Source organism: Nelusetta ayraudi, unplaced genomic scaffold (genome assembly GCF_046127955.1).
Source record: "Nelusetta ayraudi isolate G7.1 ecotype Tasmania unplaced genomic scaffold, CSIRO-AGI_Nayr_v1 ptg000090l, whole genome shotgun sequence".
Taxonomy (NCBI): domain Eukaryota; kingdom Metazoa; phylum Chordata; class Actinopteri; order Tetraodontiformes; family Monacanthidae; genus Nelusetta; species Nelusetta ayraudi.
Window position 1 is genome coordinate 876,909 of NW_027466140.1, and position 21,073 is coordinate 897,981.

The 21,073-nt window shown below is 42.9% G+C and overlaps 4 protein-coding genes across 26 annotated transcripts in view; all 4 read left to right on the forward strand.

The window, feature by feature from the left end:
* The window catches only part of LOC142901788 (protocadherin gamma-A11-like), a 218,723-nt gene that overhangs the window by 106,827 nt on the left and 90,823 nt on the right, over positions 1-21,073 (forward strand). The window contains exon 1 of one of the 23 annotated variants that reach the window (XM_076046467.1): positions 14,762-17,346. The exons of 19 other annotated variants lie outside the window; for them this stretch is intronic. In XM_076046467.1, the coding sequence (XP_075902582.1) occupies positions 14,965-17,346 (2,382 nt within the window). In that variant the 5' untranslated portion in view covers positions 14,762-14,964. Of the gene's footprint in view, positions 1-14,761; positions 17,347-18,525; positions 20,962-21,073 lie in introns of those variants that run through there. 3 more of the 23 variants (XM_076046487.1, XM_076046463.1, XM_076046485.1) reach the window with 3 other exon arrangements.
* Positions 7-6,489, forward strand: LOC142901694 (uncharacterized). The gene is made up of 2 exons (XM_076046312.1): positions 7-3,160; positions 3,852-6,489. Exons 1-2 carry the CDS (start codon positions 749-751, stop codon positions 6,360-6,362), a joined length of 4,923 nt encoding a protein of 1,640 aa, XP_075902427.1. The 5' UTR covers positions 7-748; the 3' UTR covers positions 6,363-6,489.
* Positions 7,696-10,871, forward strand: LOC142901802 (protocadherin gamma-A5-like). The gene has a single exon (XM_076046501.1). It carries the CDS (start codon positions 8,138-8,140, stop codon positions 10,541-10,543), a length of 2,406 nt encoding a protein of 801 aa, XP_075902616.1. The 5' UTR covers positions 7,696-8,137; the 3' UTR covers positions 10,544-10,871.
* LOC142901803 (protocadherin beta-16-like) lies at positions 10,883-14,042 on the forward strand. The gene has a single exon (XM_076046502.1). The coding sequence runs from the start codon at positions 11,420-11,422 to the stop codon at positions 13,811-13,813; it is 2,394 nt and encodes a 797-aa protein (XP_075902617.1). The 5' UTR covers positions 10,883-11,419; the 3' UTR covers positions 13,814-14,042.

Here is a 21,073-nt window from a genome sequence, read left to right on the forward strand (position 1 = left end):
TTTCTTCTTATATTTTCCGGTGTTACAATGCAGTCTGTAAATCAAATTATCAAAAGTATAGTGAAGATGGAAAAAAAATAAGGACACATAAAAATAATAAATTAATCAACAGTAGCTCTTATAACATGATGAATAATTTATATATTTTTTAAATAAACGCTCAACTTGTCACTCTGTAAAGGTAATGGAAAATATTCAGCACCACTACTTAAGGACAGCTCCCCTCTGCTCTTCTCCTTTGTGTGCCTGGGCTGCAGTGAAATTCTTCACAGCATTTTTACTTTATAAAATCCCTTGCAATAATGTTAGTATATCAATAAATGTGCAAACAGCATCATATTTAAAAGGCATTTAGATTGCAGTCAATGTTTTATTTTGAAATTAAACTAAAGGACATTTTTGAGCATTTTGTATTGCATTCGTGTAGTCCTGCAATGTAATATATGAGCTATAATCACCCTGTTCCACTACGCTTGTTATTTTCAAACTGGACTCTGAGGGCCGCTGTTGTCCTTTAGTAGACGTGTTGAGGTTTTATTTATTTATTTTTAAGCAACTACGCCGCGTCCACTGCTCAGTGCATCGTGAAGAGCTTGACATTGTGCCTACATTTTAAACAGCGATTCTTCGACGACTATGTTCTTGTAAACACTGCGGATTGTAATGCCATCAGAGGGATAATTATACGGAATATCATCTTTTTTCATTTTTTTTCCCTATCCGGACGTGGAGGAAATTCATCGGAAATATGGCTTTCATCTTACGCGAAACAACGTTTAGATGGCAAGTGGGGGCCTTCTTCCTTGTTCTTCTCGTTGACTGCGCAGTGTGTCAGATCCGCTACTCCGTTCCCGAGGAAATGAGGAAAGGCTCTTTTGTCGGAAATATTGCTGAAGATTTGGGCGTCGAGGCTAAAAGACTGAAATTGGGTGGTGCCCGGATTGTAAGCGAAGACAGCAGCGAGTATATCAGGCTGGACGCAGACAAAGGGGTCCTTGTGGTCGGTGAGAGAATAGACCGAGAGCAGCTTTGCGGGCAGACGTCGCCGTGTAGTTTAAATTTTGAAATGATTATGACAAATCCAATGCAACTGCATAGCGTGGTAGTGGAGGTGTTGGATGTCAATGATAACGCTCCCGTTTTTCATGAAAAAGAAGTGCATGTTGAAATAGTAGAATCTGCTCTACTGGGAACCGAAATATTGCAAGAGAGTGCCACCGACCCTGATGTTGGCGTCAACGGCCTTCAAGGCTATACATTACACCCAACAACGCATTTTAATATTAAAGTTCTCTCCAGCCCAAACGGCAATAAATACGCACAGTTGTATCTCTCTAGCGCCTTAGACCGCGAGAGGGAGGAAAAGCTGCTTCTCACGCTGACTGCTGTGGACGGCGGAGAACCACAGAAATCGGGTGCGCTGAAAGTGCACGTAACTGTAGTAGACACAAATGACAATGCCCCGGTTTTCACGCAGTCAAATTATAAGGGGTCTGTCAAAGAAAATTCTCCAAAAGGAACCCGAGTGTTAAGTTTGACCGCAACAGACGCAGATAAAGGCATGAATGGTCGAGTGACGTATCACTTTAATCGCATGTCCGGTAATGTTGCTGAAACGTTTCACCTGGATGAGAACAGCGGAGATTTAACGGTGAACGGTTTGATAGATTATGAAGAGAATAGAGTTTATGAGATTGGCGTGCAGGCTAAAGATCAGGGTGGGCAGAGCACGTCAACGAAAGTGATAATTGAAGTGACGGACGTCAACGATAATGCACCTGTAATAACACTGACCTCGTTTGCAAACGTCATTGCTGAGGATTCTCCAAGCGGAACCACAGTAGCTATTATTAATGTGAAAGATTTAGACTCGGGTAATAATGGCAAAGTTGACTGCTCTGTGAGCGGTAATATTCCGTTTGCAATCCAGACGTCATTAAAGAATTATTACACTCTAGTGACAAACGGTGTTCTGGACAGGGAGCGTCATCCCTTTTATAACATCACCTTCACGGCTGTGGATGAGGGCAAACCACCACTCGCGACCAACAAGACAATAACACTTCGAGTCTCTGACGTGAACGATAACGCCCCCGTGTTTGAGCAGGATCGTTATGAAGCTGCTATTATGGAAAATAACGCCGCAGGTGTGTCTTTGTTTTCTATTAAAGCGCAAGACTCTGATTCTGGGCAGAACGCACGCGTGTCGTACCTGCTGGTCGACACTGAGGTTAATGGAAACCCAATTTCCACATACATATCCGTTAATGCGGAAAGTGGAGTGCTACATGCTGTGCGATCGTTTGACTACGAGCAAATTAAAACGTTAAACATACTTGTGAAGGGGCAAGATGGAGGTTCACCCCCGTTAAGTAGCAATACATCTATCAAATTAAATATTCAAGACCAGAACGACAACCCTCCTCAGGTTCTGTACCCGGTCCAGACTGGGGGCTCTGTGGTGTATGAAATGGTTCCTCGTTCAGCAGATGTGGGCTATCTGGTCACCAAAGTGGTGGCTGTTGATGTGGACTCTGGACAGAACGCCTGGCTGTCCTATAAACTGCAGAAGGCCACAGACAGGGCGCTGTTTGAAGTGGGCTTACAGAATGGAGAAATCAGAACTATCCGCCAAGTGTCTGACAAAGATCCAGTCAAACAGATCCTGACTGTGATCGTGGAGGACAACGGACAGCCCTCTCGTTCAGCTACAGTCACTGTCACCGTGGGGGTGGCGGACAGCTTCCCTGAAGCTCTGTCAGAAATGAGTGACTTTGCCCAGGACAAGGAGTACGACGACAACCTGACTTTTTACTTGGTGCTGGCTCTGGCTGTGGTCTCCTTCCTCTTCATCACGTGTGTGGTGGTGATCATCTCAGTCAAAATCTACAGGTGGAGACAGTCTCGAGTCCTGTATCACTCCAACCTGCCAGTCATTCCATATTATCCACCCCGTTACTCAGACACTCTGGGGACAGGGACTCTCCAGCATGTGTACAACTACGAGGTGTGCAGGACCACTGACTCCAGAAAGAGTGACTGTAAGTTCGGCAGAGCTGGTAGTCAGAACGTGCTGATCATGGATCCCAGTTCTACAGGGACGATGCAGCGGTTACAGAGTGAGAAGAGCATCCTGGATGAACCAGACTCTCCACTAGAGGTTGGTTAGATTTTAAGGCTTTGTGTTTTTGTATATGTTGCTTTCTTGTCTGAGCTAACTGATGATGTTGTCTGCTGTTAAAATGACTTTCAGGACCATGGACAGCTCCATTTGCAGCTATTTTTATCGTTAGCTTTTCATCAGGGTATTAATGTATCACTACACACATCACGCTTTAAATTACATAATTTTATATTCATATTTTACAGACTTTATATTTTTCAAACTATTTTAAAGGTATTTTTCAATATAATTAAGTTTTTCATCAACTTAAAATTGCCCCTTCCTTTCTTCGAATTCTTTAACGCTATTGTCTGTGTTTTCAACTATTTCTTGATTTTGTTTTTTGAAACAGAATTTCTACAATTCAAATTCCCATATAAATATTTTAAACTATAACATTGTTATTATAGGTGATCTCTCCAAATTTTGACAATGTTTGATACACTATTTTCACTATTTTCACTATTTTTCTTTTTACATTTATGTTCATACTGTAGTTGTTCCCTCTGTTCTTTCGCCGTTTGGACTCTAAGCGACGCTGTTGATCAGTTAAACAGAAAGGACCCCAACGAGAGAGACAGAGAGAAGCAGAGTCTGCATAGGACATTCGACATTCGCTGTTTTTCCACAGTTGGACTTGGGCTTCATTTTAATGAGAAGACGTGCACAGCGTTTGGACTGATTTGTTATTTGTGTGTTGCAAGACGTAGTAAAATATATTTTTACATTCTGGATTTCGGATTTTACTATTCAGACGATGGGGATTATCCAGCTTCAACGCGGTAAATGGCAGTTATATGGAGTGATTCCGTGGCAAGTGTTAATATTTCTCCTCGTGCTCTCTGCCAACAACGCCCAGATCCGTTATTCAGTTCCAGAAGAAATGAAGAGGGGCTCTCTGGTCGGTAATGTAGCGCAAGACCTCGGTTTGGATCTGAACAGACTCCGAACCGGGCGGGCCCGGATCGTTTTGGGAGAAAACAATAAATACACGGAGCTCCTAACGGACAAAGGGATCCTTGTTGTGAATGAGAGAATCGACCGAGAGGAGCTTTGCGGTGAGGTGACCCCCTGCAGCTTCAGCTTTGAAATCATTTTAGAGAACCCGATTGAAATACATAGAGTGACAGTAGAAATACTGGACGTCAACGACAATTCGCCAACCTTTAAAAATAACGTGATTACTCTCGAAATCAGTGAGTCTGCAACAGTAGGATCGCGTTTCGACTTGGAAAGCGCATACGACCCTGACGCTGGAATATACACGTTGCAGCAATATATTCTGTCCCGAAACGATCATTTCGTGTTGAAGCAACACTCGAATGCCGAAGGGATCAAATTTGCCGTCATGATTCTACAGAAGCCATTAGACAGGGAAGTGAGCCCGCATCTCTCGCTGAAGCTCATTGCGGTGGACGGAGGAACTCCGCAGAGATCCGGTACAGTAAATATAGAAATCACTGTCCTCGATGCCAATGATAACCCTCCAATATTTAATCAATCTGTGTACAGTGCTACTGTGACCGAAAATGCACCCATCGGCACCTACATAGCCACTGTCAATGCTTCAGATGCCGACAGTGGGTCGAATGGCGTGGTCACATACTCATTTTCTAATCTTAAAGGAAAGTCAGGAGTAAAATTTTCGATCGACAGCTCATCTGGCAAAATAACAGTCGCCGACAATATTGATTTTGAAAAGGACAAAAAATTTGAAATTAGAGTGATTGCCAAAGATCAGGGCGGTCTAAATGACGCAGCCAAAGTTGTAATTGAGGTCACCGACGTAAATGATAATGCTCCTGTCATAAACATTATGTCTTTTTCCAGTCCGATTTCAGAGGATGTTCCTCCTGACACTACAATAGCAGTTTTTAATGTTAAAGATGCAGACTCTGAAAGAAACGGCCAAATTACATGCTTAATAGATTCTCGTCTCCCATTCAAAATTCGGTCATCTTTGACTAATTATTACAATCTGCTATCAGATCACGCTTTTGACCGTGAAACAAGAGCAGAGTACAATATCACAGTAACTGCAACAGATTCGGGCTCACCCCCACTTTCAACTCAAATAACATTGCACTTAAAAATTTCTGATGTAAATGACAATGCCCCTGTTTTTACTAAACCCTATTATTATGCTCATGTTGTGGAAAACAATGTACCAGCATTGTCCATATTCACTGTGAGTGCACTGGATATTGACTTTAGTCAAAATGCGAGAATTTCATTTTTCCTGGATGATATGCAAGTCGGTGGTTCTCCAGTCTCCTCATATGTGTCCATCAACTCTGAAACTGGAGTTATACATGCTATGCGCTCGTTCGATTATGAGCAGATAAAGCAACTGGTATTTAGTGTCAAAGCTCAGGATGGAGGCTCTCCTCCTCTCAGCAGCAATGTGACAGTGAAAATATTGGTTCAGGACCAGAACGACAACCCTCCTCAGGTTCTGTATCCGGTCCAGACGGGGGGCTCTGTGGTGTATGAAATGGTTCCTCGTTCAGCCGATGTGGGCTATCTGGTCACCAAAGTGGTGGCTGTTGATGTGGACTCTGGACAGAACGCCTGGCTGTCCTATAAACTGCAGAAGGCCACAGACAGGGCGCTGTTTGAAGTGGGCTTACAGAATGGAGAAATCAGAACTATCCGCCAAGTGTCTGACAAAGATCCAGTCAAACAAATCCTGACCGTGATCGTGGAGGACAATGGACAGCCCTCTCGTTCAGCTACAGTCACTGTCACCGTGGGGGTGGCGGACAGCTTCCCTGAAGCTCTGTCAGAAATGAGTGACTTTGCCCAGGACAAGGAGTACGACGACAACCTGACTTTTTACTTGGTGCTGGCTCTGGCTGTGGTCTCCTTCCTCTTCATCACGTGTGTGGTGGTGATCATCTCAGTCAAAATCTACAGGTGGAGACAGTCTCGAGTCCTGTATCACTCCAACCTGCCAGTCATTCCATATTATCCACCACGTTACTCAGACACATTGGGGACAGGGACTCTCCAGCATGTGTACAACTATGAGGTGTGCAGGACCACTGACTCCAGAAAGAGTGACTGTAAGTTCGGCAGGGCTGGTAGTCAGAACGTGCTGATCATGGATCCCAGTTCTACAGGGACGATGCAGCGGCTGCAGAATGAGAAGAGCATCCTGGATGAACCAGACTCTCCTCTCGAGGTTAGATTCATTTGATTACATTTTGTGTTATTTATGTTTAACAAATTACCCTGAAGGAACCTTTGCAGGCAATTGATTAACTTCTAACTTATCTACTTCCTGTCATTAATAGATATGTGAACATGTGGAAAGAACAAATACAATCCCACTTTCCATGATTTAAATCATTGATAATTTTTCATTCTTTTTTTGTATTTGTTAACTTATTAATTCATTTATTTAACAAGTGTTTTTATTATATTCTCTTTCAATATTTTAGGATATTTTTATTGCATGCATTTTGGTGGCTATAGTTTTCAGAATGTTGTTCCATTATGAGTTTTGAGTTTTGTGTTCCAATGCGTTTTATCAGTGACGTTGACCTTTCATCACTCCTGGTGCCTCTATGAGGAGTAATTGTGTAGGCAACTCCACTTCAATAAAATATAAAAGATTTCATCCGCAAAAGGCGAGCATTTAGACACACAGCTTCGCTTTAAGACTGCACTTAGCAGATATCTTTTTTAATGTTTTCAATTCGATCAACCTGTTAAAGTTAGTGAGTGGGCCTAACATTGATATTTTGAGGTTCATTTATCTTTTTTTAAGTTGATTCTTTTGAAACATGCAATTTTAGGGAACATTCCCCCATGAGTCCAAGAAAGAAATCTTAGCAGGACATTTTACTATAGAGGTTTGTGACTCTTGGTTTGTGGCAAATGTATCAAAAGGGTTTATTAAAACATTGTACTTGTTTATGTGTTGTTCTGGCCAAGACATCGAACGCAGAGTAATTGAAAATGACAATAGTGAGTATTAAGTATGTGAGTACTAGAACACTGCAACAAACACAGCAACCAGGGCATGACGCATGTGAATGCTCTCTGTGAAAAAGCATTCTTTGTGGTTTGTATCAGGTTATTTGTGTGTATGATTGAATGACAGGTGTTACAGGTTACCGGGCTCTGGCCCACGTAAACAGCTATAAATATTATTCTTGAAGAAAGGAAAGGAAAACTCAGATAGGAAACGTGGCTTGTCGGCGTTGTTTAATGTTTTTCTCATAATAATTTCAGTGTGTTCTTTAAATATAGTCCATGTGTGCAGTCTTCTGCAGGCTTCTTCACTTGAATTTGCTCAGTTTCTCAGCAGTTTTGGACATGTTTTTGTTAGTTTATTGTGTGTGTGTGTGTGTGTGTGTGTGTGTGTGTGTGTGTGTGTGTGTGTGTGTTAACACTACAACACTCAGTTGTATGTTATGTTCTATTCTTCAATGGGCATATACAACATGTTACAGCAGCACAAAATGTCCACCTCTTATCTCAGCTTGTTCTTTTTTTGTTTTTTTTGTTTTTTTCTTAATTTCAAGGAGTACAATCATTTTTAGCCAGTTTTCCTTCTCGTTGTATGGTTTATCTTGTCAGCATTACTGTAAAGATGTGACAATAGAACCCAAGTGAATATTCACTACCTGCTTTGCTGTTGTCTGGTTGTAGTTTTCCAATATGGACTCAAAGGGCCGCTGTTGACCAAAATGTTGATGATTACGAGGGGGTTTGTTGCAGCACCTCCCATGAAACGCCGACATTAGACAGAGAACTCGACGGGACGCAGTACAGACATCTCTGAATCATGGATCTTTAAGGACTGAGCCTTAAATCTGGAATTTTTATCGTGTTTTTCCTCCAAAACGTAAATGATGGATTCGGTTGCTTAAGGGTTCGAGAAAGGAATTAAGGGAATATCTTTGCTTTTCGGATTATACGCAGGCGGACGAGCCTCCGCGAGAGAGAAAAAAAAAAGATACAACAATGAATCGGCTAGCAGGTCCACTGTTATTTTTCTCTCTCCTTTGTGTTAACTCGGGACTAGCTCAAGTCACCTACTCCATTCCGGAGGAAATGCCAAAAGGATCGTCAGTGGGGAACATTGCTCAGGATCTCGGTTTGGACATAAAACGTTTGATATCAGGAAGGGCGCGGATTTATACACGGAGCAGCGACGAGTATGTCGAGCTGAACAGAGAGAGAGGAGTCCTCCTCGTCAAAGACAGAATAGACAGGGAAGCTCTCTGTACGGAGACGCTACTCTGTGCTTTCCATTTCCAGATCATATTAGAAAATCCCATGGAGTTTTATTCCGTTACAGTAGAAATAACCGATATAAACGACAATGCACCGACCTTTGAAAAGAACGAAATTGCGTTTAAAATCAGTGAGTCGACAATAACAGGCGCTAAATTTGTGCTGGAAAGGGCTGAGGACCTTGACGTTGGAAGTAACGGTATTCAAAACTACGAATTAAAACCGAAAGATAATTTTGCTCTAAAAATGCACCACAACGCTGATGGTAATAAGAATGTAGAAATGGTGCTGCAAAAGCCTCTAGACAGAGAGAAAAGGGAGGATATATCTTTGGTGTTGACGGCTGTCGATGGAGGACAGCCGCAGATGTCGGGAACAATGATGATTGTCATCACAGTGTTAGATGCTAATGATAATGCTCCGGTTTTTACCCAGCACGCTTACAAAGCTACAGTTACAGAGAATTCTCCTAAAGGCACAGTCGTTGCCACAGTTACAGCGTCAGATGTAGATCATGGATCGAACGGGAAAATAACTTATTCAATCACAAATACCTTAGGTAATGTAAGAAAGATGTTTGAAGTAAATAAGGAAACTGGCGATGTTTCTGTTATTGGAAACATTGATTTTGAAAAGTCGAGACATTATGAAGTGAATTTGCGCGCAAGTGACGACGGAGGACTGACAGATTCGTGTAAATTGATAATTGATGTGAGGGATATAAACGACAACAAGCCGGAAATTAACATCATGTCAAAGTCGAATGTAATATCAGAGAATGCAGATGTCAGTACTGTCGTGACTATGATAAATATTGAAGACCTTGATTCAGGTGAAAATGGAAAAGTGAACTGTTTTACAAGTGAGAATGTACCTTTCAGTTTGAAAACAACCTCAGATAGTTTTTACAGTTTGGTGACTGACAGTGAATTAGACAGAGAGAGAGCATCTGAGTACAATATAACTATCACATGCTCTGATGAGGGAGTCCCCTCCCTCTCCAGCAGCGTCACTCTCACCTTGCAGATCTCTGACGTTAATGACAACCCACCTGTCTTTGAGAGGAGCTCATATGAGGCCTCCATAGTAGAAAACAACACACCAGGCCTCTCGATATTCACAGTGAAAGCCAGAGACGCTGACTGGAACCAGAATGCCAGAGTGTCTTACATCCTGGAGGACTCCCCTGTTAACGGAGTGCCAGTCTCCTCATATGTGTCTGTCAGTGCTGATAGTGGAGTCATCCATGCCGTGCGCTCTTTTGACTACGAGCAGATCAAAGATTTCCACTTCCGTGTCAAAGCTCAGGATGGAGGCTCTCCTCCTCTCAGCAGTAATGTGACAGTGAAAGTATTGATCCAGGACCAGAACGACAACCCTCCTCAGGTTCTGTACCCAGTCCAGACTGGGGGCTCTGTGGTGTATGAAATGGTTCCTCGTTCAGCAGATGTGGGCTATCTGGTCACCAAAGTGGTGGCTGTTGATGTGGACTCTGGACAGAACGCCTGGCTGTCCTATAAACTGCAGAGGGCCACAGACAGGGCGCTGTTTGAAGTGGGCTTACAGAATGGAGAAATCAGGACTATCCGCCAAGTGTCTGACAAAGATCCAGTCAAACAGATCCTGACCGTGATCGTGGAGGACAATGGACAGCCCTCTCGTTCAGCTACAGTCACTGTCACCGTGGGGGTGGCGGACAGCTTCCCTGAAGCTCTGTCAGAAATGAGTGACTTTGCCCAGGACAAGGAGTACGACGACAACCTGACTTTTTACTTGGTGCTAGCTCTGGCTGTGGTCTCCTTCCTCTTCATCACGTGTGTGGTGGTGATCATCTCAGTCAAAATCTACAGGTGGAGACAGTCTCGAGTCCTGTATCACTCCAACCTGCCAGTCATTCCATATTATCCACCCCGTTACTCAGACACTCTGGGGACAGGGACTCTCCAGCATGTGTACAACTACGAGGTGTGCAGGACCACTGACTCCAGAAAGAGTGACTGTAAGTTCGGCAGAGCTGGTAGTCAGAATGTACTGATCATGGATCCCAGTTCTACAGGGACGATGCAGCGGTTGCAGAGTGAGAAGAGCATCCTGGATGAGCCAGATTCTCCTGTGGAGGTTAGACTCTTTTGATTAAGTTTAACTCATCATTTTTTTTATTCTGGCGTCAATAAATGTTTCTAACAGAAAAGACAAATTAGAATTCCAACAATTTATAATTCAAGGTCTTTCTCCCTCCCTCTCTCTCTTTCTCTCTCTCTCACTTTCTCCCTCTTTCTCGCCGTCTCTCTCTCTCTCCCTCTCTCTCTATCTCTCCCTCTCTCTCTATCTCTTATTGAGGAGATTTGAGGAGTTGAGGAGGTTGTAGTTTTATTTTCGTTGTTGTTGTTGTCATTGGTATTCTCATAATAATAATAATAATAATAATAATAATAATAATAATAATAATAATAATAATAATAATAATTGCTGTTTCGACTAACTCCAGCGTGATGTTTGCATTATGGACGATTTTGTGATTAGTTAACGTTTAATTTCTTAAAACAATGAAAATATTTATAAGCCATATATTAAAATCTTTTACTAATCCGTATTTTCAAAAATTAACAGACTGGGAGTGCATTGGAAAGGTTTCAGGAAATACATTTCCATTTTTTTCTTTTTGATGTTCAGTAATAGTTACATTGTAAAGTATTTCAGCATCGATGATTGCCTGTAGTGAATTTCTGCAGTTTTAGCCAGCAAACTCTTAGGGCCGCTGTTGACCACGGTGTTCATGGCTGACATATTCGCTGTGGCAGCACCTCCCATGAAACGTCGACGTGATAAAGAAAGAGCACGAAGGGGAAAAGACATTCGAGCGATGTAGCAAATTCGACAAAACGACGTCGAGTTTTTGGATTTTTATACGTTGTGGGTTACATTGGAGCGTATCTATTGTTCAGACTTTTTGCCTTTTGTGTGGAATTAAAACGATCCGAAGCACTTGGATATCATTCACAGAGAACAATGACAAGGCAAGTGCTGCTGTTTATCTGCCTCCTGTCCATGGGCTCGGTGCTTGGCCAGGTCAGCTACACTATTCCAGAGGAAAAGCCAAAAGGTTCTTTAGTGGGAAACATTGCTCAAGATTTAGGTTTAGAAATTAAACGTTTAAAATCGGGCAAAGCACGGATTTATACACGGGACAATGACGAGTACATCGAGCTGAACAGAGAAAGAGGAGTCCTCCTTGTGAAAGAGAGAATAGACAGAGAGGCGATCTGCAGACAGACGACGCCGTGTGCTTTACATTTCCAGATCATTTTAGAGAATCCGATGGAGTTTTACTCCGTTATCGTACAAGTTGCGGACATAAATGATAATGCGCCGATATTTGAAAAGAGTGAGATGAATTTTAAAATAAGTGAGTCAGCGGCCATCGGCGTGAAATTTTTGCTAGAGCGAGCCGTCGATCTCGATGTTGGCTTAAATGGTGTGCAGAGCTACGATTTAAAACCGAAAGATAATTTTGCTCTGAAATTGCACAACACCGCTGATGGCAGTAAAAATGTAGAGATGGTCCTCCAGAAACCTCTCGACCGAGAGAAAGACGAGCGGATATCTTTGGTGTTAACGGCTGTAGATGGCGGAGAGCCGCAGATGTCGGGAACAATGATGATTGTCATCACTGTATTAGACGCTAATGATAACGCTCCGGTTTTTACACAACACACTTACAAGGCAACAGTTACAGAGAATTCTCCTAAAGGTACAGTCATTGCCACAGTCACAGCATCAGATGCAGATCATGGAACGAACGGGAAAATAACTTATTCATTTATGAATGCACTAGATGACATACGGAAGTTATTTGTAGTAAACGAGGAAACCGGCAACGTCTTCTTGAATGGAAATATTAACTTCGAAGAGTCTCGAAATTATCAAATTAATATCCAAGCAAGTGACGAGGGAGGATTAACAGATTCTTGTAAATTAATTGTGGATGTGCAGGACATGAATGACAATAAGCCTGAAATTAGTATTATGTCAAAGACAACTGTAATTTCAGAGGACGCAAAGGAAAGCACAGTTGTGACGATGATCAACATTGAGGACAAAGACTCAGGGGAAAACGGACAAGTTAATTGTTTTATTAATGAAAACAGTCCTTTTACTTTGAAAACATCCTCAAATAATTTCTACAGTTTATTGACAGACAGTGAATTAGACAGAGAGAGAGCATCTGATTATAATATAACTGTTACATGCTCTGATGAGGGAGTACCTTCCCTCTCCAGCAGCATCACTCTCACCTTGCAGATCTCTGACGTCAATGACAACCCACCTGTCTTTGAGAGGAGCTCATATGAGGCCTCCATAGTAGAGAACAACACACCAGGCCTCTCTATATTCACAGTGAAAGCCAGAGACGCTGACTGGAACCAGAATGCCAGAGTGTCTTACATCCTGGAGGACTCCCCTGTTAACGGAGTGCCAGTCTCCTCATATGTGTCTGTCAGTGCTGATAGTGGAGTCATCCACGCAGTGCGCTCTTTTGACTACGAGCAGATCAAAGATTTCCACTTCCGTGTCAAAGCTCAGGATGGAGGCTCTCCTCCTCTCAGCAGCAATGTGACAGTGAAAATCCTGATCCAGGACCAGAACGACAATCCTCCTCAGGTTCTGTATCCGGTCCAGACTGGGGCCTCTGTGGTGTATGAAATGGTTCCTCGTTCAGCAGATGTGGGCTATCTGGTCACCAAAGTGGTGGCTGTTGATGTGGACACTGGACAGAACGCCTGGCTGTCCTATAAACTGCAGAAGGCTACAGACAGGGCGCTGTTTGAAGTGGGCTTACAGAATGGAGAAATCAGAACTATCCGCCAAGTGTCTGACAAAGATCCAGTCAAACAGATCCTGACTGTGATCGTGGAGGACAACGGACAGCCCTCTCGTTCAGCTACAGTCACTGTCACCGTGGGGGTGGCGGACAGCTTCCCTGAAGCTCTGTCAGAAATGAGTGACTTTGCCCAGGACAAGGAGTACGACGACAACCTGACTTTTTACTTGGTGCTGGCTCTGGCTGTGGTCTCCTTCCTCTTCATCACGTGTGTGGTGGTGATCATCTCAGTCAAAATCTACAGGTGGAGACAGTCTCGAGTCCTGTATCACTCCAACCTGCCTGTCATTCCATATTATCCACCACGTTACTCAGACACTCTGGGGACAGGGACTCTCCAGCATGTGTACAACTACGAGGTGTGCAGGACCACTGACTCCAGGAAGAGTGACTGTAAGTTCGGCAGAGCTGGTAGTCAGAACGTGCTGATCATGGATCCCAGTTCTACAGGGACGATGCAGCGGTTGCAGAGTGAGAAGAACATCCTGGATGAACCAGACTCTCCACTAGAGGTTTGTTAGATTTCTACCCTATTTGCATTTATAGTTTTATCTCTGTTTTGTGTGATTTGATATATCTTAAATAATATCTTTCAATCAGTCGCACTGAATGAGGAGTATTCAGTGTAAATTATAATTTCGTTCATGTACGATATCAAATCAATTTCCAGTGTCCATTTTTCCTGGCAGCTCCCCCATGTTGTTCTTTTAGTGCTAATCTATGTACTTTCTTTTTGTTTTACTTCTCTTCATAACCCAAATCTTTTCTCATTTCCACTCATAAAATCTGATATAATACTAATAATGAAATTCTTAATGTCGTTATTTACTCAATAGTCACTGTTTCATATTGTTTAGTCAATATTAAATCCATCCGTCAATTTTATTCTCCCTTCTTTTCCTGCAATCAGGATCACAAGTGTTTTATAGTCCCCCACTGCTGGAGGCAGGGATAACGCTGCTCAAACTGTCGTTTCTCAATCAAATTTGTAGTGGAAATGGCAGAATCTGGATTTCAGCACCTCAGACAGCGACACTTTGCAGCGTTTTTTTTTTTTTTTATCCTCATCCTTATTTTAATAACTACTTTCTTATCCAAATATCACAACCACTCTCTTAATATTTCGAGCCAATTTTATTTTCATGAAACTTTCACCACCACCATTTTTACTGACATTATTTGATAGTTTTCTGGAACTGTTAAAACAGAGAGATGTTGGTGACCCAATTTCATAGTACATTGTCTCACATGTGTTGTTGCAATAGAAATTCGTAATTTTATTTAACAATGATCGTCATTAATATGACAACAGTCTTGATTTCACAGCTGTCTATTCACAACTATGGAGAAATATAAACCGCGTGGTTTGTTTTTTTTTCTCTCGCTCTCTCTGCACTATTACGTTCTGAACTCTGAGGGCCGCTGTTGACCAGCATGTGCACAGCAGTGAGGTTGCAGCGTCGCCTCCCCTATATTACAGCATATTTTCGAGCGACCTCGACGGAACTGTTCGGAATTTCTTTCTCCGTCAAATATATTTTAATAACTGCTGATGGCGTGTTTCTCAACTGGAAATATTTAGCTCTTGACTGGACGTTTGAAAACTCCCCTCTCTTTGTGGACTATACAACTGGACGGTGGAATCGTGTTGAAGGATTACTCGGAAAGAACAATGAAAGGACGGGCGGTGTTGTTTTTGTCTCTCCTCTGGTTTGGCTTGGCTTTTGCACAGGTCACTTACACAATACCGGAAGAAAAGCCCAAAGGTTCCTTGGTCGGGAATTTAGCACAGGATTTGGGATTAGAGAGAAAACGTTTGATTTCAGGTAAAGCACGGATTTATACACGCGAAAGCGACGAGTACATTGAGCTGAACAGAGAAAGAGGAGTCCTCCTCGTTAAAGAGAGAATCGACAGAGAGGCGCTCTGCAGACAGACGACGCCGTGTGCGTTACATTTCCAGATCATTTTAGAGGATCCGATGGAGTTTTACACAGTCACCGTGCAGATAATGGACATAAACGATAATGCACCGACGTTTGAAAGGGGTGAAATGAAATTTAAAATTAGCGAGTCTGCTGTGACTGGAGCTACATTTGTGTTGGAGAGGGCTGTTGATCTCGATGCTGGAGTGAATGATCTTCAAAGGTATGAATTAAAACCGAAAGATAATTTTGCTCTAAAACTGCACAAAAATGCTAATGGTAATAAAAATGTGGAGATGGTGCTCCAGAAGCCTCTCGACAGAGAGAAAGACGAGCAGATATCTTTGGTGTTAACGGCTGTAGATGGAGGAGAGCCGCAGATGTCGGGAACAATGATGATTGTCATCACAGTGTTAGACGTTAATGATAATGCTCCGGTTTTTACACAGCACACATACAAGGCTACAGTTACAGAGAATTCCCCTAAAGGCACAGTCGTTGCCACAGTCAGAGCGTCAGATGCAGATCATGGAACGAACGGGAAAATAACCTATTCAATCACCAATACCTTAGATGATGTTAAGAAGATTTTCGAGATTAACGACACAAACGGTAAAATCGTAGTTATTGGACAGATTGACTATGAAGTATCACGTTATTTTGAAATAAATTTGCTTGCGAGTGATGATGGTGGACTGACAGATTCGTGTAAATTAATTGTTGATGTACAAGATGTTAATGACAATAAACCGGAAATTAACATTATGTCGAAGTCGAGTGTTATAGCAGAAGACGCAAAACTTAACACAGTTGTTACAATGATAAATATTGAGGACAAGGACACTGGAGATAACGGAAAAGTGCACTGCTTCACAAGTGATAATGTTCCATTCGTTTTGAAGTCGTCCAATAACTTTCACAGTTTAGTGACTGACAGTGAATTAGACAGAGAGAGAGCAGCTGGGTATAACATCACTGTCACGTGCTCTGATGAGGGAGTCCCCTCCCTCTCCAGCAGCGTCACTCTCACCTTGCAGATCTCTGACGTCAATGACAACCCACCTGTCTTTGAGAGGAGCTCATATGAGGCCTCCATAGTAGAAAACAACACACCAGGCCTCTCGATATTCACAGTGAAAGCCAGAGACGCTGACTGGAACCAGAATGCCAGAGTGTCTTACATCCTGGAGGACTCCCCTGTTAACGGAGTGCCAGTCTCCTCATATGTGTCTGTCAGTTCTGATAGTGGAGTCATCCATGCAGTGCGCTCTTTTGACTACGAGCAGATCAAAGATTTCCACTTCCGTGTCAAAGCTCAGGATGGAGGCTCTCCTCCTCTCAGCAGTAATGTGACAGTGAAAGTATTGATCCAGGACCAGAACGACAACCCTCCTCAGGTTCTGTACCCAGTCCAGACTGGGGGCTCTGTGGTGTATGAAATGGTTCCTCGTTCAGCAGATGTGGGCTATCTGGTCACCAAAGTGGTGGCTGTTGATGTGGACTCTGGACAGAACGCCTGGCTGTCCTATAAACTGCAGAGGGCCACAGACAGGGCGCTGTTTGAAGTGGGCTTACAGAATGGAGAAATCAGGACTATCCGCCAAGTGTCTGACAAAGATCCAGTCAAACAGATCCTGACCGTGATCGTGGAGGACAATGGACAGCCCTCTCGTTCAGCTACAGTCACTGTCACCGTGGGGGTGGCGGACAGCTTCCCTGAAGCTCTGTCAGAAATGAGTGACTTTGCCCAGGACAAGGAGTACGACGACAACCTGACTTTTTACTTGGTGCTGGCTCTGGCTGTGGTCTCCTTCCTCTTCATCACGTGTGTGGTGGTGATCATCTCAGTCAAAATCTACAGGTGGAGACAGTCTCGAGTCCTGTATCACTCCAACCTGCCAGTCATTCCATATTATCCACCCCGTTACTCAGACACTCTGGGGACAGGGACTCTCCAGCATGTGTACAACTACGAGGTGTGCAGGACCACTGACTCCAGAAAGAGTGACTGTAAGTTCGGCAGAGCTGGTAGTCAGAACGTGCTGATCATGGATCCCAGTTCTACAGGGACAATGCAGCGGTTGCAGAGTGAGAAGAGCATCCTGGATGAACCAGACTCTCCTGTGGAGGTTAGACTGTTCTCATTCTTAAGGTTTTGTTATTGTTGTTGCTTTTGTTTCTAGGTCAAATACAAAGTTGCCATTTTTTAAGAGATAACATGTAAATTCAATCTATTCACCCATTGTGCTTCATTTTCTTTTTTATAAACAATTCACCATCACTCCTCATTTTTTGTTATTTTTTAGTTATGAAATAATTTTAGCAACAATGTATTGAATTCAACAATCACCTAAACAATGGAATGTTTTACTTTGCCTTCCTTCACATTACCTTTGGTCGTGTGATTTTTCCTATCACATTTTTATAGAGATAAACTGTATTCATCCCTCCTTTTGCAACACAAATCTCACAGAACTCTTATGCCAGGATTTAATCCCACTGCTTCTTTCTGGAAATCGTTTAATCTAAGAGAGATGCTGAGACCTACATATCTACAAATCCTAATGAGTGCCTTAGTTGGCATTTGAATTGTTAAATGTCTCAAACAGCTGTCAAAACTGGAATTATTTTTGGGGCTTTAATGCACTCTTTTTATTTTTGTGTCTTCATTATTTTAAATTATTTTCGTTCACCACCTCGGACAGTTGATATTTGTTCTTCTTTTTTTTGCTTTTTTTTTTGCTGACCTTAACGTTTCCCTCCCTCCTCCATCCTATTGACATATGTATTGTAACTTAAAGCTTGTTGTGGCAACCTCAGAGCGGATTTTGAATTGTGGTCCTCTTTTTGTGAAGAGGTATTGAATGTTTATTTAGGCACATCTCCTCAATAACTTAAAATCTCATTTAATAAACACTAACACAATTGTGCAGTTGCAGGAACAGAGAGCACGGATATGCTTCAGTTTCAGAAATACCCATTTAATTTTATTTTCCTTACTGATATTAAGCAATGCAGTTTCGACGTATTCTATTATAGTGTAAACTGGTCTGGTCAGTATTCCTGCAGTTTTATCCTACGAACTCTTAGGGCCGCTGTTTACCACGGTTGACTATTACGCTGTGGCAGCACCTCCCATGCAACGTCCTTTTGATAAAGAAAGAGCACAAGGCAACGAACAGACGATATTCGAGCACAAGAGGATTGATGTTGTGGATTTGCTGTTGCTTTGTCTTTGTTTTTCGGGAGGATAATGCTGGCTTTTGACTGACTTTTGACTGACTTTTGATATCTTTTTTTTCTCATTCCGTTGGATATAAAACCAGTCACAATAATTTGGATATCGCTCGTCGAGAACAATGACAAGGCAAGTGTTGCTGTTCATCTGCCTCCTGTGCATAGACACGGTGCTTGGGCAGGTCAGCTACACTATTCCGGAGGAAATGTCGAAGGGCTCTTTGGTGGGAAATGTTGCTCAAGATTTAGGTTTAGAAATTAAACGTTTAAAATCGGGCAAAGCACGGATTTATACACGCGAAAGCGGCGAGTATGTCCTGCTGAACAGAGAAAGAGGAGTCCTCCTTGTGAAAGAGAGAATCGACAGAGAGGCGATCTGCAGACAGACGACGCCGTGTGCTTTACATTTTCAGATCATTTTAGAGAATCCGATGGAGTTTTACTCCGTTACCGTGCAAGTTGCGGATATAAACGATAATGCACCGACATTTAAAAAGAGTGAAATGAAATTTAAAATAAGTGAGTCAGCGGCCATCGGCGTGAAATTTTTGCTAGAGCGGGCCGTAGATCTCGATGTTGGATTAAATGGTGTGCAGAGCTACGAATTAAAACCGACAGAAAATTTTGCTTTAAAATTGCACAATACTGCCGATGGCAATAAAAAAGTGGAGATGGTCCTCCAGAAGCCTCTAGACAGAGAGAAAGAGGAGCAGATATCCTTGGTGTTAACGGCTGTAGATGGAGGAGAGCCGCAGATGTCGGGAACAATGATGATCGCCATCACTGTATTAGACGTTAATGATAACACTCCGATTTTTACACAACACACATACAAGACTACTGTTACAGAAAATTCTCCTAAAGGCACAGTCGTTGCCACAGTTACAGCGTCAGATGCAGATCATGGAACAAATGGAAAAATATCTTATTCAATCATGAATGAATCGGATGACGTAGGAAATGCGTTTATCATAAATGAGGACACGGGTGAACTTTCTTTGATCGAAAACATTGACTTTGAGAGATCTCGAAATTATCAAATTAATATTCAAGCAAGTGACGAGGGAGGGTTAACAGATTCTTGTAAACTAATTGTGGATGTTCAGGACATGAATGACAATAAGCCTGAAATTGGCATAATGTCAAAGACAACTGTAATATCAGAGGACGCAAAAGAAAACACGGTTGTGACAATGATTAACATTGAGGACAAAGATTCAGGCGAAAATGGGCAGGTTAATTGTTTTATTAATGACAACAGTCCATTTACTTTGAAAACATCCTCAAACAATTTTTATAGCTTAATGACAGATGGTGAATTAGACAGAGAGAGAGCATCTGATTATAACATAACTATCACGTGCGCTGATGAGGGAGTCCCCTCCCTCTCCAGCAGTGTCACTCTCACCTTGCAGATCTCTGACGTCAATGACAACCCACCTGTCTTTGAGAGGAGCTCATATGAGGCCTCCATAGTAGAAAACAACACACCAGGACTTTCTATATTCACAGTGAAAGCCAGAGACGCTGACTGGAACCAGAATGCCAGAGTGTCTTACATCCTGGAGGACTCCTCTGTTAACGGAGTGCCAGTCTCCTCATATGTGTCTGTCAGTGCTGATAGTGGAGTCATCCACGCCGTGCGCTCTTTTGACTATGAGCAGATCAAAGATTTCCACTTCCGTGTCAAAGCTCAGGATGGAGGCTCTCCTCCTCTCAGCAGCAATGTGACAGTGAAAATCCTGATCCAGGACCAGAACGACAACCCTCCTCAGGTTCTGTACCCGGTCCAGACTGGGGCCTCTGTGGTGTATGAAATGGTTCCTCGTTCAGCAGATGTGGGCTATCTGGTCACCAAAGTGGTGGCTGTTGATGTGGACTCTGGACAGAACGCCTGGCTGTCCTATAAACTGCAGAAGGCCACAGACAGGGCGCTGTTTGAAGTGGGCTCACAGAATGGAGAAATCAGAACTATCCGCCAAGTGTCTGACAAAGATCCAGTCAAACAGATCCTGACTGTGATCGTGGAGGACAATGGACAGCCCTCTCGTTCAGCTACAGTCACTGTCACCGTGGGGGTGGCGGACAGCTTCCCTGAAGCTCTGTCAGAAATGAGTGACTTTGCCCAGGACAAGGAGTACGACGACAACCTGACTTTTTACTTGGTGCTGGCTCTGGCTGTGGTCTCCTTCCTCTTCATCACGTGTGTGGTGGTGATCATCTCAGTCAAAATCTACAGGTGGAGGCAGTCTCGCATCCTCTATCACTCCAATCTGCCTGTGATACCATATTATCCACCACGTTACTCAGACACTCTGGGGACAGGGACTCTCCAGCATGTGTACAACTATGAGGTGTGCAGGACCACTGACTCCAGAAAGAGTGACTGTAAATTCGGCAGAGCTGGTAGTCAAAACGTGCTGATCATGGATCCCAGTTCTACAGGGACGATGCAGCGGTTACAGAGTGAGAAGAGCATCCTGGATGAACCAGACTCTCCTCTCGAGGTTAGACTGTTCTCATTATCAAGGATTTGTTTTTGATGTTGCTTTTGTTCCTAGTTCCAATACAAAATTGACATTTTTTAAGCGGTAACATGTAATTTCAATCTATTCACCG